Source organism: Xyrauchen texanus, chromosome 17 (genome assembly GCF_025860055.1).
Source record: "Xyrauchen texanus isolate HMW12.3.18 chromosome 17, RBS_HiC_50CHRs, whole genome shotgun sequence".
In the NCBI taxonomy this organism is placed as follows: Eukaryota; Metazoa; Chordata; class Actinopteri; order Cypriniformes; family Catostomidae; genus Xyrauchen; species Xyrauchen texanus.
The window spans coordinates 21,288,271-21,307,251 of NC_068292.1; the positions used below are offsets into that span (position 1 = coordinate 21,288,271).

The 18,981-nt window shown below is 37.9% G+C and overlaps 1 protein-coding gene across 2 annotated transcripts; it reads left to right on the top strand.

Annotated features, from left to right (window-relative positions):
- Positions 1-874: 874 nt before the first annotated feature.
- Positions 875-18,488, top strand: LOC127657843 (ubiquitin carboxyl-terminal hydrolase 5-like). Of its 2 annotated transcripts, none has more exons than XM_052146782.1 (20): positions 875-1,389; positions 1,838-1,966; positions 2,268-2,331; positions 2,836-2,963; positions 5,026-5,171; positions 6,184-6,368; positions 6,477-6,571; positions 6,725-6,918; positions 10,702-10,773; positions 11,423-11,513; positions 11,641-11,766; positions 11,876-12,029; positions 12,122-12,296; positions 14,783-14,871; positions 15,004-15,189; positions 16,136-16,279; positions 16,365-16,507; positions 16,674-16,824; positions 17,631-17,715; positions 17,853-18,488. In XM_052146782.1, exons 1-20 carry the CDS (start codon positions 1,282-1,284, stop codon positions 17,944-17,946), a joined length of 2,559 nt encoding a protein of 852 aa, XP_052002742.1. In that variant the 5' UTR covers positions 875-1,281; the 3' UTR covers positions 17,947-18,488. The 2 variants fall into 2 exon arrangements, with proteins under 2 accessions (XP_052002742.1, XP_052002743.1); XM_052146783.1 differs by having other exon boundaries at positions 878-1,389; positions 15,004-15,132.
- The last annotated feature ends 493 nt before the right edge of the window (positions 18,489-18,981 follow it).

Here is an 18,981-nt window from a genome sequence, read left to right on the forward strand (position 1 = left end):
CATAATTTATATAGTGAGAAGGTTTGTTTTGGATCCAGAACATTTCATTTTATGAATGTGGAACTTCCCCATTGATTTTAACAATTGTTATAACAAAAGCTTTATCTTTTTTATCCCATGTCCAGTGAAGTATATCCAACACAACTGTAAAATAACAATACATTTCTGCATCCTTCTGAAGTTAAGTTCTAATGGCTCCAGGACATATATACCAGGCGGTGTGTGAAAAAAGCTCAGAGGGTCATCAGAGATATGAGTCATGTGCTGCTCTCACTGCTAGTATCAGGCAGGCAGTATCGCAGCATCAGGACCCACACCAGCCGACTACATGACAGCTTCTTCCACCAAGCAATCAGACTTTTGAACACTTGATCTCTCACGATCGATAATCAGCACTGCACTTTATTAATCATATATCTCACTCTGGACTGTCATAATTATATTCTCCACAATACAACTACTGTATATATATATATTTTTATATACTCTTTATTTTTATTGTTTTATTGTAGGCTATGTGTATTCTATATTGTGAATATTGTTTACTGTAATTGTATATTATTATTGTGTTGTGTAAGTATGTGTACATTTGATATGTTAATTGTGTTGTGTAAATATGTTGTTTATTGTAATTGGTATATGTCTTGTCACTGTCATGACTGCTATGTTGCTCGGAACTGCACACAAGACTTTCAACCACTGTTGCACTTGTGATTTGATTTGATTGATTTGATAATGCAGTAACATTTACCTGCTCGCAATTGCATTCCCAACCGCATGGGGCCAGTACTGTTATTTACCTGAGGACAAAATTTCCGCTTTCTCATGTTGAAAACTGTCATGGCGTCCTAGGTTACCGTCGTGCATCAAAAATAAGGTATCATACATTACAGATTGTCATTATAACTAACTGTTATGGTGAGAAAACAATTCTTTAACCCAATATTTATCTGAATCATGTAAACAATTAATTAATACTGGCAGGGCAGACGGCAACGTTTTGTATTTCAAAAAGTGCTCTGAATGAGAAAAAATATTTGCGCGCATTTTCTGTTTGTTACGATCAAACATTTGCTGCTAATGTGCAGTGTGAGAGTGTACAGCGCCCCTGGCCTCGAACACTCTGGATCATCAGCAGATTTTCATTGAGGGAAACAGAGAGAAAGAAGGGGACTGTCAGAGACTTTAACCGGACTGTATTCCAGGAGTGGGTGATCACAGACCGGGGGCCACAGAACCCAGGCGGGCAAGCGTGTGTAGGCAAGATCCGTTTAGCTAGAGATGACGGAGGTTAGCGAGATATTGATGTCGGTTCTGTCTACGATTCGGGTTCCGAGGCCCGGAGATCGCGTTCACAAAGACGAGTGCGCCTTCTCGTTCTCCAGCCCGGTGAGTACAGCAGCAGCAGCAACATGCGTCTTCACAATCACCGCACACTTTCTGTATTTTTGCTTGTTTGTATTTTAATTATATTACTGGTTTGCTTCATCAGCTTGCGAGCTGTGACATGCCGGGTGAAGTGCTAACTAACGTTCATTCAGTGCACGAGATATCGTCGATGTTGTCTCGGCACCAATTTTTGTTTACCATCTCAAATTATTCATTTCCTGTCATAACTTTAAATGACCCTTTAGCTATTCAATGTTCACTAGCTATAAACTAGATATTACGCTAACGTAAGCCAAGCCAGGAGCTTCAAAGTGTATTATTATCCTCTGCAAGTGGAAGTCTCTCTGTTTCCATAACATGCGCTTGGATGTTATTTGTGTTGCGTACATTGTGCGCGTGGTGATGACAAACAGTATTTTGTTGAAACAGCTCTTTCCATCTGTTTCAGGACAGTGAGGGCGGGTTGTATGTATGCATGAACAGCTTTCTCGGCTATGGAAGCAAGTATGTAGACCGACACCACGTCAAAACCGGTCAGAGGGCTTATCTGCACATCACACGGAGCCGAAAGACACAGGTAATCACACAGAAGTGCTGGGACAAGAGGATTCTTTCCCCATGCCATCATTCAAAAACATACGACGGACTATTCTGTGCATTTATGCCTAAAAACCATGTAAGGTAGACTGTCTAGTGTTACAGTAATTAATTAGCAATGTCATTGTTTCCTATAGGTTATCTATTATATTTGTTGTGAGATGTTACACTTACAGTAAAATGTCACCAATTGTGAACTAGACAAAATGTATTGCACAAGAGTTTGGCAGTTGTCTCCACTCTCATGGCATAAATACTTACCTTGTCTGGCTTTTTCTCAGGAGGATGATAACAATTCTGGATCAGATGATCCTCCAAAAAAGAAGCCCACACGACTGGCCATAGGTAAACCCATGCATTACTTTGCCATTTGTCCTTGATTCTTGTTTTATTATATTCTGCTTTCAACTTCATGGATTGTTTCTGCAGAATGGAAATTAAATGATTTGAAATGATTTAACCTTAAGGCTCTATGCTTTGTGCTCATTTTTTTTGCATGGTAAACAAAATTATAAGAGGACTGAGTCACTCAATTTATTTGTGAGACTGTTGTCTTCATTAAGATGTTAATCTTTTGTATTTTACAGAGACAGTAGGTAGTCTAACATCTCGTTCATTATATAGAGGTACTGGTATTTGGCAGTGTACAGGTGTTTTAGAAAGTGCAAGAGGAAAGCTATAAATGTTTATGGTCAAGATCTGTTACTTTTGAATAACAGTTAGTAATTCAGTTTAGTTCAGACTAAACCATATTTTATGAAACATTAGAAGCTTTAAAGCTTTGCATTTGTTCTCATGCATTTCAATTGAAGTCTTTTACCTTTCCCTTTATCAAATGTCATCTCCCAGGGATTGAGGGAGGATTTGATGTTGAGCAGGAGCATTATGAGGAGGAGGTCAAGGTGGTTCTCTTCCCAGACCGACAGGAAGTGACATCAGAGGATCTAGCCTCCATGGCAGATGTTGTTAAGGAGCGGGTGAGTTTCCTTGTATTTTCTTAAAACAATTTTACATAGTGTAAAAATACACTGTTCTAACAGTGATCCTTATATAGTTGATAAATATGGAGTTGATGTGTTTTAACCATCTTGTCAAACTGTTTACACTAGGGCTGGGCGATATGGCCAAAATTGTTATCATGATAATTTTTTTCATATTGTTCGATATCGATATTTATCACAATATACATTTACACATTGCACTTTCTTTTTTTTATTTCAAAGTTGATGGAAGAAAAGAAGAAAAAATAAATTCTAAACAATCAAAATAGTCTCTACAAAACTGCACAGGTGGTCCAGATGCGGCTAAAGCAGTGGTGTCTGTGGGATCTTTTACCAATTTTACCGTCTTTTACCGTTTATTAATTGAAAATGAATGTTAAAAGATCATCTGTGTGTTCTGAAGCATACTGACATCAGTCCAGTATTTGCTGGAATATTTTTAGATTAAAATGAAACTTTTGATTCAGATAACCAAGCATGGAGCATAGAAGCCCATGTGACTGTGGTATGATACTGAATGTGGGTTCAGGTGTGTCCCGAGAGAAAATATAGAAAGCGTTTAAATAAAAATGTAAAACACATTTGTATATTTTTATTAAAGCGAGAGACTAGTCTACCAACTAGTAATTTTTGTCTTTCCTTATCCATTCCAGACATCTAATTAATTTTCACAAAATTAGAACCGAAATAGATTTGTTTATTCGATTTGATTATTATTAAAGGCTCGTAACATGCTGATTAATAAAGATACATTTAGAAGGGAAAAATATTATGGCCTAAAAGGTGCTTTGACTCACGTTAACTCATGCGGTGCTTCATGTCTACACACATGCAGGGAAAAGAGGCAACGCATGCGGACCGCGACAGGGCATAAATGATGCATGTTTGGTGCTAGAGAACAATATTCAAGATTACAGCGCAGAAACATCAGAGCTGTTGTTCTGTTGCGCTCTTCACTAGAGACGATGAGAGGGCGCAACCGTTGTCATGAAGTCTTGCGGTGTGGATGGAATCAATCCGGTGTCCGACGTAACCTAATTGTTTGCAAGGCAGCTAGCATTAGCAAGTTCATCCAGTCTAACCCTACGTTACCACTGGTGCGTTGTGAGCGAAGCTGAGAGCGATTTCAATTCATTCCTATGAAAGCCGAGTTTCGTCCGCCCCAGTGGAAACGCAGCCTGAGAAAGCCAAACTGCTTGTGTTTTAGCGACACGGAGTAAATATCGAAAATTCCTCAAAAGCTTATCGTGGACTTTCTTTATCGTGATATATATCGATATCGTTTTATAGCCCAGCACTAGTTTACACCTTAAAGGAATAGTTCACCCAAAAATGAAAATTCTCTCATTTACTCACCCTCATGCCATCCCAGATGTTTATGATTTTTTTTTTCATCTGCTTAACTCAAATATATATTTTTAGAATATGTTCTCAGCTCTGCTGGTCCATACAATGCAAGTGAATGGGTGACAAAATGTTTATGCTCCAAATTCAGCATAAAAGTAATCCATAAGTCTCCAGTGGTTAAATCAATGTCTTCAGGAACGATATGATTGGTGTGGGTGAGTAACAGATCAATATTTAAGTCCTTTTTTACTATATATATTGATGATATTTTCTCCACTTTCACTTTCACATTCTTCTTCTTGTGTTTTTGGTGATTCACCCCCTACTTATAAAAATGTCTTGCAAAAAAGGACTAAAGTATTTATCTGTTTCTCAACCACACCTCTTATATCCCTTCTGAAGACATTTAATTAATCACTGGAGTCTTATGGATTACTTTTATGCTGATTTATGGGATTTTTGCAGCATCAAAATTTTGGCACCCATTCACTTCAAGAAAGTCATAAATTATCTGGGTAGCATGAGGGTGAGTAAAAGATGAGAGATTTTTCATTTTTGGGTGAACCGTCCCTTTAAAGTGTTTCTTTTTAGCGATTAAAAGCATGCAATAATAATTCTGTGTAGGCTATGTTTATAAGGAAGAGATGTTGATTCTCTCTGTTGTGTGTTGGTGGTGCTGTTGCGTGTTCAGGTTTCTCTGTCGATGGCGGGGCTGCTGGCAGCAGACTCTGTGTCACACACTCTGCAGGTGCAGCAGTGGGATGGAGAGGTACGACAGGAGTCTAAACATGCACCTGAACTCAAACAACTCGACAATGGCCTCAAAATCCCTCCCAGGTACACACAAACACACATTTAATATCTTTCTTGCGGGTTAGCAGTTCCTGCATTTAAAAGGCATTTATCTAATTGTCTCCTTTTTAGCACTTGGGCACAGCAATCTCAACATACTTGAAACAAACTTGTACATCGTTTATCAATTATGAAAGAAATGACATAATATGTTTATAAAACATTTACTTCCAGATTTATTACATATTCTGTGTAAACATCTCCAAAAATGGAGTTCCCAACCTTATGCTATGGGTGCGTATCAATCAGCTCCCTGTGTCGTGAATTAGTATATCGTCAACACAAATTCAGGTACTGCCAAGGGTGTTCATCCACTAAACATTTGGACACTTATGACTCAATCACCAGCGACGCATTTACGAGCTTGCATATTAAAACACAACTGGTATTAATCAACAGCATCACTTTATAAGCGACACTGTCATGTGTTTTTGTGGTAGAAAATAAAAAGTGTATTGTTATTATGAATGATAAATGACATAAATAAAATATAAAGAGGTGTATTATCTAACAACTCTTAATATTTAACAGATGGTCCTTTCATGGCTAGACCCTTTCATGGTCATTTTGGATGAAAGATGTTACAAACAACAACTCTTTTAAAGAGAAAATAAGGCTTTGACTTCTTGTGCTCATCTTCTTAAGACTTGAGAGACTTCAGAAGACTTGATGTCATTTCCGTTAAGGGAACATAGTGAGCAACGATACTCCTTGGTTTTTGCAGTGCATTCTGGTCATTTTTAGGGAGCGAACATTTCAGTGCACTGGAATGATTTTGCGATTGAGACAGCCCTAGAAATGGCTGCCTCCCTGATAAGTGCCCTGACTACTGAACTATATGTGTTGTGGCAACTTGTAATACTGAAAATATTTAACTTCAAAAGAATATTGTTAATTACATGTTTTACACTATTCAGTGTCTCCTCAACATTTGAAAACATATGCAATCAATCTTGATGTCCCTGATGTTCTGTCTTTTGATGTTTCTTTCTTTCAGTGGATGGAGATGTGAAGTCTGTGATCTACAGGAGAACTTGTGGATGAATCTTACAGATGGGAAGATTCTGTGTGGGCGGAGATATTTCGATGGCTCAGGGGGAAATAACCACGCCCTCTTGCACTTCCAGCAGACTGGATACCCATTGACTGTCAAACTTGGGACAATAACACCAGACGGAGCAGGTAACATCAGTAGAATCTACTGGAATTGAAACATCTGGTTGAATTATGTTGACTATTGTGAAGTATGTATTTATGATAACACTGTTTGTAATGTATATGTCTTTGCAGATGTCTATTCATATGATGAAGATGATATGGTATTGGATTCAAAGCTTCCAGAACATCTTGCTCACTTTGGCATTGATATGATGACTATGGAGAAGGTAAACTCGTTCAAATAAAGTAAAGTCAGTCATACTGCTTATGTACGGCCAACATGTTGTGTGTAAATAATTCACTTGGTAAATATGGTAATATGAAAAGATGTGTAAAATAGGCTTTGTCAACTGAAAAGTCTGGCTGTTCCTCTCTTTTAGACGGAACGGACCATGACTGAGCTGGAGATTGCGGTGAACCAGCGTGTGGGAGAGTGGGAGGTGATTCAAGAGTCAGGCACCACTCTTAGGCCCCTTTGGGGCCCGGGTCTCACTGGGATGAAGAACCTGGGAAACAGCTGCTACCTCAACTCTGTCATGCAAGTGCTATTCACCATCCCTGACTTCCAGACCAAGTGAGTTCCTCTTATTGTGTGTGTGTGTGTGTGTGTGTGTGTGTGTGTGTGTGTGTGTGTGTGTGTGTGTGTGTGTGTGTGTGTGTGTGTGTTAGTGTGTTAGTGTTGATGTCATGTTGGTTCATAGGGCTGCACAATTAAATGTATTTTAACCGAGATTATGGTTCCTGCCTCTCACGGTTAATAAGCATAACCATCTACGGTATTAGTGAGATAGCAAGCAGAAATGATCAGCCAGGTAAAGTTGCAAATTGTTGTTAATTTTCATTATAGGCTGTGTCTACGGATGATATACTAAATCACAAAATCTTTCAAAGTCCATTTCACCTCAACTGACCAACCACGCTCTCTTCAGAAGTTCGGCACTCACTAATCACTGTTTCACATTTGCACGTGCTGAAATACAGAACTGCAGATGTTTACAAAGTTTATCGTATGTGCGCTACTCAGTTGTTACAAATACTTTGAACACACATGAGGATAAGGGTACGGTGTTATAACAGTCTCAAATCGGTTCTGTGCTTGATGCGCATGAAATTAATTCCACCTCGTGCTCTGATTATGTGTCCTATCCAGCTGTCCTATGTGTTCGTGCATGTTGCAAATGTGTGCAGACCATGTTATATTTAAAGCGCTACAGATTTGCCTCAGTTGTACGTTTGCGTTATTCCAGAAATGTTTGGCGATTGCAAATGTCTAAACAAATCTAAAGTAATCACGTGGCACTGAGGTTTTGTGGAGGAGATGAGTAGGGCTGGGACGGTTACCGCATTACCGCAATACCGCGGTCACGTGACTCCAACCGCGGGTCTGAGCTTGTCAGCGTCGTCACCGCAAAAAACAAAAACAAAAAACATTGGCCTGCACATGTGTGCACGTTGTGTCTAATGACATGGATTCGTTGTGTCTAATGACATGGATTCGTTGTGTCTAATGACATGGATTCGTTGTGTCTAATGAGATGGATTATGTCTAATGATATTAGCCTACATGGATTCAAGGTTTTCTAAACAAAACTTATCAAAATATGGAGCAAATCCGACCTTTCGCGAGTTGGGGAGCGCAATGTTCCATGACACATAATAACATTCCATTTGTATTAGAGATGCGCAGATGGGCTATTATTATTTAATCCGCAACCGCATCACAAAACTCATCTGTCCGCACCAACGTTTTTTGATAAATTTTCAAAACCGCATCCGCGGCGCTGACTGTTTTAAGGTCTGAGCGATGCAAGGCGCTGCTGCCGCGAGGCTAGAAAGCTCTTGGCTGTTCTAGAAAGGAGACTTATCCAATGCAGCAAAGATATTTTAAAGGCTAAAGTCCCTAGTAGGCTATAGCCTATTGGCTATGTTGTATCCCCAGAATATCAGCAGTGAAGTCCGTTTCCGAAAATCCGTCCGTTTCTTCTCTGATCCAATGTAATGTATTTAATGCGGTTTACCGCTATACCGCGGGAATATCTTGCTTTTCAACCGCGGTTAGAAAACATCCATACTGCCCCAGCCCTAGAGATGAGGGCATTTCACCATGTATGGAAGAGGAGAACAAAACTGTTGTCACTGTCACCTCTGCTGGTAAGATACAGAAATAACAACACAGTCTTTCTTAAAGGGTAACTAAACCCTAAACCAACTTTTTTTAGTTAATGATCTGTAAGCATGGGGCTTTATTAGTACTGGTCATTGATTCAAGTAATTTTTTTGACATTTGTGTATAAAGTGTTTTAATTCTACAATATATGGTGTAAAAACATCTGAGTGCTGCCCTCTTCAGGTTGAACGGTGGCTACTGCAGTTGAGTTTTCCTATTGGCTGTTTGCGGTACTTCGTGATGTAAGCGGTGACAGCTGACGTCAGCAGGTTCCAGCTCACCACGGCAGATTCATGTACATGTCGTCTTGCGACCGTGTGAGGAATAATAATAACATAGATTCTGACAGCAGCTGTCAATTAATCCGTCACTACGAGTCTCAGGTGCCCCCCACCCCCCACCCCCGCTCAGCCCCGCACTCGGTTCGTTCCCTCTATCCCCGCCGGGGTCTGCCCACTTTTCCTGCATTTTCAAATATTTCTAGTGGGTGGAGTCAGACTCTGAGCAGGCTTGATAAATAATTAGGCTTCTGTCAAAATAAAGGCTTGAGACTGTATAGCAATGTTGCGTGCTAAATTATTTCTGAAATACAATATGTTACTAATGTATTACTAGTAGGGATGCACCGATCCGATACCTGGATCGGTATCAGCTCCGATACTGATGCTTTTAGATGGTTCGGGTATCGGCCCGACAAGCCCTATCCAAATCTGATGCTGTGTGTTAGTCATGTTCATTACTGTCGAGCTCCAAAAATTACATAAAAGAACCATAAAAACACAATTAAAGTAGTGTATATGACTCTTGCGTTTTATTCAAAGCCACTTGAAGATGTGCGATAGCACTTTGAATCATTAAAGACTGTGTTTAATAACTAAATATATAGTATGCACGTGCAGCGCTAGTGCGTTATTGAATGTCGCTGCTCTGAGACAAACACACTTGCAGCTATTTTTAGCCTTCACGTATTGCACAACGTTTGAGCACTACTCACGAACAACAATTTGAATAAGAAGCTAATTAAACTGCTATGAACTTGCCTATGAACAGACACATACACAATGTCCTGGAGAGTTCAGAATGTCAAAATAAAAAGCCAGAGGGTTTTAAAGTTAAAGGTGCACGATTTAAGTATATTACTGTTGTATTTAAAATTCTAAAAGTCAATAGTAATAATAACAAATTATAACAATATAAGTTTAATGGGTTCCAAAAAATAACTGTGAATGAAAAGTGAACTGATATATTTCAACTAAATTGAACTAAAAAAGAGATCTGATACAAGTTGAAGGTTTTTTGCAAAAAAAAAAAAGTTAAAAATACTTTTCTACTGAAGACTGGAATTACTGTTAATTTTGCTGCATCATTATCTATTCGACTAGTTAACTGAATATGAAGATTTTCTTGATAGTTTGTACATTTTATATTGAAATAATGTTTAGTTAAAGGTTTGTGTTTCTTTACATATAATTAGCATCACTCAGTAAGGTATAGATATTTCTAAACTGATTATGGAAAAAAACTTCACAGATATCAGATCGGTATCGTCTGATAAGGAGTTATCAGAATTGGATCGGAAGAGAAAAAGTGGTATCGGTGCATTCCTAATTACTATTGTGTATTGGAATATTATAATAATGTTAATAGTAATAATAGTATTTTAAAGAATGTATCTTAAAAGAGAACTCAAGTGTGAACACTCTACAGAGTAACTCTTTAATGACAGTAAAGCATGGGCAAAACATGACTTTATTTTGGTCAAAAGGAATCTTTTACTAGTTTGAGGTTTTAACACCTTGTTCAACATGAGAGCTACCGTATAATGTAATTTTGTTTATGTTTTTATTTTAGAATTATTATTTAAGCACTGGCAACTAATATTTTTTGTTCAAATTGTGCAGCCCTGTAACACATAATGTTTCTTAAAATAATCGTTATAAGTAATCGTGATTAAACTTTTGAGCAAATAATTGTGATTATTATTTTCACCATTATAGTGCAGCCCTTTTGGTCCATGAGTATTTCAGCCAGTGTTATGTTTATCTCAGGGAATGTCAGCCTCACTTGTGTCTTTTTAGTTTGCACATCTTTATATTTGTGCATTAGCTATGCCATGAATGTTGGGAATATGTACTGTACATGTTTTGGAAATGTTGCTGAAATAATGTTTTTTATATTCTGATGTCTCAGATACGTTTCCAACATTGATAAGATCTTTGATAAGGCACCTGCTGACCCCACCCAGGACTTCAAGACCCAAGTGTGAGTACCTGCAACACAGACTTTCAAATGCACACATACTTTAAAATATGAATGTGTTCAGTAGGGCTGCCCCCCGACCAAAGATTTTCCTATTCGACTAGTAGTCATTAGTTTAAGGCATTAGTAGGCTTCTTGTCACACGTTTATAATATAAATGTAATTACTTAAACATATATATATATATATATATATATATATATATATATATATATATATATATATACACATACTGACGATGGTCAGAGTGATCGGCAATAGCTGATGCCTTTGACGATGTCAAGACGATATTTGGCTCGTTTTCATTATTATTATTATTATTATTAGGCTATTATTAAATTAATATTACAAATAATTTGCCCGTAGACACAAAGACACTCATTTGAAGAAACGCACTTTATTGTGCCCTATTGTTCAGCTTTAGTCCTGTTGAAGACTCTGTAGTTGCAACATTCTCCCAGCAGAGGTCGATATATATCACTCCCTGATGTAACAATAGTTCTCACAAAAAATAAAGCATGGCATTTGTCATGTTACTTGTCTCTAATGCATATTGACTACCAAAGCATACCCCATTAGTAGAAAGTTGCTTTTATGATTTAATGTAGTAATCAAAAGATGCCTCTTCCCTATTTCAACTCTTCTCTGTCAGAGCAAAGCTGGGCTATGGACTTCTGTCAGGAGAGTACTCTAAGCCTGCCCCAGACCCTGGAGATGACCCCAATGCCTCCAATGAACCCAGGGTACACTCACACCTTATTCCAAGTTTTGACATTAGATTGTGGCTGAATGTAGAGTTTTCCTGCTAAGTCTTTCATAAAGGTTTCCCAACAATGTCTAGTTGCAAGTTGCATTATTTTGTTTGTACAGGGTGACCAGGTTGGTATAGCACCTCGCATGTTCAAAGCCCTGGTTGGACGAGGCCACCCTGAGTTCTCTACCAGTCGGCAACAGGATGCACAGGAGTTTCTTCTTCACTTCATAAATATGGTGGAGGTAATGGTGAAATAATTCTCTCATTGTCTCTGTCAATTATAATTTTTTTTCCCACTTTTTTGTGCATTTACAAGTTTTGTGTTTCTTTGATTTCGTCTATGTTGCCCAGAGGAACTGTCGGTCTGGCATGAATCCCTCAGAAGCTTTCCGCTTCCTGGTGGAGGAGAAAATCATATGCCAGCAGTCACAAATGGCCAAATATACTCAACGAGTTGACTATATTGTCCAGCTGCCTGTTCCCATGGACCAGGCAACCAACATGGGTTAGACATTCATTGGAATTTTTAGAAAAGTTTTTAAAAGTTTTTTTAAATAAAAAAATAATTTCTCTCATTTGTCACTTCCTGTTTATCAGAGGAGCTACATGAAGCAGAGCGTCGGCGTGAGGAGGCAGAGTCGTCGGGAGCCCCTCCCCCTTCTGCACCACGTGCTCAAATCCCATTTGCTGCCTGTATGGCTGCTCTCAGCGAACCAGAAACACTCACAGATTTCTGGAGCTCTGCGGTGCAGGCTAAAACCACTGCCACGAAGTAAGCAACATAAATTAATTTTCAGTCCTCCATAAATGTTATTGGCTGGGTTATTATAGTTTAAATTTTTGTTTTTTCAATTTGTCCTTTCATTTTTGTCCAATTTTTTTTGTTTATTTTTTTCATTAGTTTTTACTCCGTGTTTTTTAGATAAGTATATTTAGTTTTTGGGTTTGTCGAACTGATATCACAAAAATATGTTTAACACTGTTAACCCTCATATTGTGTTCAGGTCATTTTTGACACAATGGAGGTAATTCTTTTTTTTAAGTACCACATAGTTTTTAATACAGGAATCAAACTTTGCGACTTGTCAGGACTATAAAAATGAACAAAAAGATTGCATTTGCAGGTCAATTTTGACCCGGGCATCAACTGTGGCTTTACACAAAATGATATACAGATTTATTTTGTACATCTATGAATTAAATATTTCTTAAAAATACTTAACTTATATTTAGCTTCTTTAACCATACACACACTTTTATTGTGTCCCGATGGGACTGCATCATGTTTACAAACATGCAAACACACATACACTTACAGTTTCAAACAAACAAACAAACAGATGTAACAAACATAATAAATCAAATGTATCAAGCACACAGTCTAAATGGAAAAAATCCACATTTTACTCTTCAGCTGTCTGCAGACTGATCTGATGATGAACCAAATTACAGCACACTTGCATATTAATTATGTAAAAAATATATATATATATTTTAAATTGGCCCACTAATGTAAAAGGTATATGCAGATTCTGAATGCAAAAGAATGGGTACATTTCTCAAGGCCGTCTAGTGTTATTGCTATATTGTCGCATTTCCATGTTAAGTGAAGGCAAGTTGTAAAGATGTCAATTTTTATAATATACTGTGTATCACAATCAAATTATTTGTTCATTTTTATTTTAGCTAGTCATTTTATTTTAGTGGAGTCATGAAAATATATTCTATATTAGTTTTAAGTTTATATATAAAAGTTTTGTTTCACTTTACAACAATGTTTTCGGATATTTATTTTCTTCTTTATGTACTGTATGTAATGCTAAAGGAACCCTTGTCTTTTTTCTTTTCTTTTTTTAGTCATGTAGAGACTATTCAATAGACTTTTGTATTACTGGTGACTGTTTCTCCGCAGTCTCTCATCATCTATATATATATATATATATATATACATACATTCACCTAAAGGATTATTAGGAACACCATACTAATACTGTGTTTGACCCCCTTTCGCCTTCAGAACTGCCTTAATTCTACGTGGCATTGATTCAACAAGGTACTGAAAGCATTCTTTAGAAATGTTGGCCCATATTGATAGGATAGCATCTTGCAGTTGATGGAGATTTGTGGGATGCACATCCAGGGCACGAAGCTCCCGTTCCACCATATCCCAAAGATGCTCTATTGGGTTGAGATCTGGTGACTGTGGGGGCCATTTTAGTACAGTGAACTTATTGTCATGTTCAAGAAACCAATTTGAAATGATTCGAGCTTTGTGACATGGTGCATTATCCTGCTGGAAGTAGCCATCAGAGGATGGGTACATGGTGGCCATAAAGGGATGGACATGGTCAGAAAGAATGCTCAGGTAGGCCGTGGCATTTAAACGATGCCCAATTGGCACTAAGGGGCCTAAAGTGTGCCAAGAAAACATCCCCCACACCATTACACCACCACCACCAGCCTGCACAGTGGTAACAAGGCATAATGGATCCATGTTCTCATTCTGTTTACACCAAATTCTGACTCTACCATCTGAATGTCTCAACAGAAATCGAGACTCATCAGACCAGGCAACATTTTTCCAGTCTTCAACTGTCCAATTTTGGTGAGCTCTTGCAAATTGTAGCCTCTTTTTCCTATTTGTAGTGGAGATGAGTGGTACCCGGTGGGGTCTTCTGCTGTTGTAGCCCATCCGCCTCAAGGTTGTGCGTGTTGTGGCTTCACAAATGCTTTGCTGCATACCTCGGTTGTAACGAGTGGTTATTTCAGGCAAAGTTGCTCTTCTATCAGCTTGAATCAGTCGGCCCATTCTCCTCTGACCTCTAGCATCAACAAGGCATTTTCGCCCACAGGACTGCCGCATACTGGATGTTTTTCCCTTTTCACACCATTCTTTGTAAACCCTAGAAATGGTTGTGTGTGAAAATCCCAGTAACCGAGCAGATTGTGAAATACTCAGACCGGCCCATCTGGCACCAACAACCATGCCACGCTCAAAATTGCTTAAATCACCTTTCTTTCCCATTCTGACATTCAGTTTGGAGTTCAGGAGATTGTCTTGACCAGGACCACACCCCTAAATGCATTGAAGCAACTGCCATGTGATTGGTTGATTAGATAATTGCATTAATGAGAAATTGAACAGGTGTTCCTAATAATCCTTTAGGCGAGTGTGTGTGTGTGTGTGTGTGTGTGTGTTTAATATATATATATATATATATATTAAAAAAATTTTATATGATTGTCTCTCCATCTTAGGATCACTCGCTTTGCTTCATTTCCTGACCATCTTGTCATCCAAATCAAGAAATTCACATTTGGCTTGGATTGGGTCCCTAAAAAGCTGGGTAAATTACATTTTAATCAGCTATGTTCAATACTTATTCATTTCATTAGATTCTTACAATATTTGTTTTTAAAACTAATGCACTCAAACAGTTTGTTTTACTGATCAATGAATATACCTGATCACATTTTAGATGTGAGCATTGATGTTCCAGACACACTGGATCTGAGTGCGCTCCGTGCCATGGGACAGCAGCCAGGGGAAGAGCTTCTGCCAGAAGTGGCCCCACCTCCTCTCATGACCCCAGATGTGGAGGTTAAAGGTATCCTGGGTTTCTACGGCAACGAGGAGGACGACTCTCTCTACTCCCCACTGCTGTGTCAGTCTGTCTTTTCTCCTCTTTCCTACTATATTGGTCTTTTCATCTGTCTGTCACTTGAGCCTATCTTTCATCCCTTCTTCCTTTGCTTTCTTTCTGATTTGATTACCTTGCCTGCTTTTACTGTCCATTACATGCTTACTTAAAATACAATTAAGCTGTACTTTGTTTATAACAAAGTTAATATATATATATATTATACACTACTGGTAAAAAGCTTTGAAACACTTGACTGAGATGTTTCTCATGATCTTAAAAATCTTTTGATCTGAAGGTGTTTGCTTAAATGTTTGAAATTGTTTTGTAGACAAAAATATAATTGTGCCACAATATAAATGTATTTCTTATAAAACTAAAATTGTATAAAAAAAATACAAGTTTTTGAAATGTATTACTTGGACCAAATAATAAAGAAAAGCAGCCAATAAGTGCCCAACATAGATGGGAACTCTGTTTAAAAAGCATCCCAGGGTGAAACCTCAAGAAGTTGGTTGAGAAAATGTCAAGAGTGCATGTCTGCAAAATCTAGGCAAAGGGTGACTTTGAAGATGCTAAAATATAACACAGTTTTTATTTATTTTGGATTTTGTTTAGTCACAACATAACTCCCATAGTTCAATTTATGTTATTCCATAGTTCTGATGACTTTACTATCATTCTAAAATGTGAAAAAAAAATATAATAAAGAATGAGTAAGTGTTTCAAAAATTTTGAGTGGTGGTGGTGGCGGTGGTGGTGTGTGTGTGTGTGTGTGTGTGTGTGTGCGTGTATATATAAAAGCTCAAGCACAGTTAGTTTCAATAATTAATTTTCAATTTAATTTATATTATTTGATAATCATCAGATCATCCAATTGTGTCATTTTGGGTTGTGTCCAGTCTATGTAAATAATTCTTTTTACATCAAGACACATCTATAGATATCTCTCTGATTGTATGTTTCTCAGCTCCTGTGTTGGATGACTCTACAGTGTCTCAACTGTGTGAAATGGGCTTTCCTCTGGAGGCCTGTCGTAAGGCTGTGTATTACACGGGCAACACTGGCATTGATGCTGCCATGAACTGGGTGATGGGACACATGGATGACCCAGGTAAATACATGCATCATAGAGCAATGGTCTTATATAGTAGTGTGCAGATTTTCACTAACATTTCTCTGTGTATGATTGGCTGCAGATTTCTCTGCACCTTTAGTGTTGCCTGGCTCTAGTACCGGCCCTGGCACCACACCTACAGAAAGCGTACCTGAAGAACACCTAGCAACCATTGTTTCTATGGGATTCAGTCGAGACCAGGCGACTCGCGCCCTCAGAGCTACGGTGAGAGACATCAACTCTTTCTGAATCATAACGATGCACAATTTTGATGCACAGACTTAATTTTCAGCCCTATACACTGTTATTGATGATGATTAAATCATAAACTCCTTAATGTGACACTTTCAGATCATGTCTGTACTTTTTCAAAACGGTTCTGTTTTGGTAGAATAATGTTCTTGAGCGTGCTGTGGACTGGATCTTCTCTCATCTGGATGATATGGAGTCCATGGATGTGTCTGAGGGTGGTCGCTCTGAGGGAGGAAGTGAAGCCAGTCGGGAACCTCCTCCAGGACCACGTGTCCGTGATGGACCAGGAAGTAAGTTTATTGGTGTGGCCTCATTAAACAATGATTCTTTGTAAAGAGCTTAAAGAGATAGTTCACCCAAAAATGAAAATTCTCTCATCATTTACTCAACCTCATACCATCCCAGATTTGTATGACTTTCTTTCATCTGCTGAACACAAATTAAGATAACATAAGATTTTTAGAAGAATATTTCAGCTCTGTAGGTCCATACAATGCAAATGAATGGGTGCCATAAAATGTATGCTCCAAAAAGAACAAAAAGGCAGCATAAAAGGACTCCGTACTTCTTAAATGTCTACAGAAGTGATATTATAAGTGTGGGTGAGAAACAGATCAATATTGAAGTCATTTTTACAATATTTTTTATAGAAATTCTTCTCCCTGCCCTGTTGGGGGCAATATGCATGAAGAATGTGAATCACCAAAAACACACGAAGAAGAATGTTAAAGTTAAAGTGGAGATTGACTGAGCACTGTGGATAATTAATAGCAAAAAAGGACTTAAATATTGATCTGTTTCTCACACGCATCTATCATATCACTTCTGAAGACATAGATTTAACCAGAGGAGTCTTATGGATTACTTCTATGCTGATTTATGGGATTTTTGGAGCTTCAACATTTTGGTACCCATTCACTTGCAATGTATGGACAAGCAGAGCTGAGCAAAATCTTCATTTGAGTTCAGCAGATGAAAGAGTCACACATCTGGGTATATGAATATTAGTTTTTAGGGTAACCATTCCTTCAATAAAACTTTTCTAACCTACCCTAATTTATGCTCCTTATGTTTTTTCCTTTTATTTGTCCTGAAGAGTATGAGCTTTTCGCATTCATCAGTCACATGGGAACGAGCACAATGTGTGGTCATTATGTGTGCCACATCAAGAAGGACCAACAGTGAGTAAAGTCTCCTTTCGATCTGTGGGCTAGTCTCTCTGTTTCAGTATTCATACTGAATGCAGCTCTTCAACAATAACGTCTCCCTCACTATAAATGTGTCTCAATATCTCTGTCTCTTTTTGTGTTTCGTACAGGTGGGTTATCTTTAACGATCAAAAAGTTTGTGCCTCTGAGAAACCGCCTAAGGACCTGGGCTACCTGTACTTTTACAGGAGAGTGGTGGAATAGAGTAAACTCTAGTGTAGCATTTCTGTCTCACACACATATACACACACCAGAGCTACAAGGAAAGTAGGCCCAGACAGACACCTGCTTCTGATGGTGCATTTTAATTCAAAGCACTTCTCCCTCAAATATAATTACTACCCATGAGATCACAAGAAGCCAGAAGTAAAATAATGGAGGGAAACCTAAAAATAATGTGTGGATTAGTGTTCTTACTCAAAACGCTTATGTTGTACAACGCCTTACTGCACGCACACAAACTAGTCTCCTTCGTGCCTCCTCCTGATTGGATAGTGGCTGTTGTGACATCATTGCTTTTAGAGCTAAGCTCCACCTTCCTTCCCCTTATATGTTCCAGAATGGTTCTGCAAATGTTCAATGACAAGTAAATATCACTAAATCACCAAAAACAGCTAAATATTACATATTGGATATTTAAATAAAAATAAAAAAAATGCAAAAGGTATTGTGTGGTTTCTTGTTTTTCCTGTTGTTTTGTTCACCTTTTTTGTTCTTTTAAATAATAAAAATGTGTCTCTTTGCTTCTTTTGACTAAGTGTACTTTTACTGTAGTAGTGGATTAAGGATTTTTCAGCTAAATGCAATGTGAGCAATAAACTCTAGTATTGATAGTGGGATCATTCTATTGTTAAATCAAGGTTAAAGCAAGAAACTGGGGCACGAGTAAACAGCACCAATGACATTATATTTGGTTAATAAAGGAAAGTTTAAGTGTGACTTAACAGTCATATTTCACTGCTTGAAAGTTACCTGTTATAAACTGCAGTGTAGTAGCCAGAGCAATTGGTAGCTTATGTGAAAATGCATTTTATATGCACTGCAGCATGTATAACTGTATAATATATATATATATATATATATATATATATATATATATATATACACACACACTGTATATAATTATAGATACAAGATAAATTCTTGGAACGAACCCTAATTTTAAGGAGCTCCCATGGAGAACTGCAAGTGAGAAACAGGCGTTTTCTGCCATATATTGGCATGTGCTCTTCGTTCGAA

Bases quoted from the DNA above. Each gene is read 5' to 3' on its own strand.
- LOC127657843 (XM_052146782.1), top strand. From the start codon at position 1,282: ATGACGGAGGTTAGCGAGATATTGATGTCGGTTCTGTCTACGATTCGG. The intron at 6,919-10,701 runs GTGAGTTCCTCT...CTGATGTCTCAG, and splicing joins ATCCCTGACTTCCAGACCAA to ATACGTTTCCAACATTGATA. The intron at 12,297-14,782 runs GTAAGCAACATA...TCTCCATCTTAG, and splicing joins GCTAAAACCACTGCCACGAA to GATCACTCGCTTTGCTTCAT.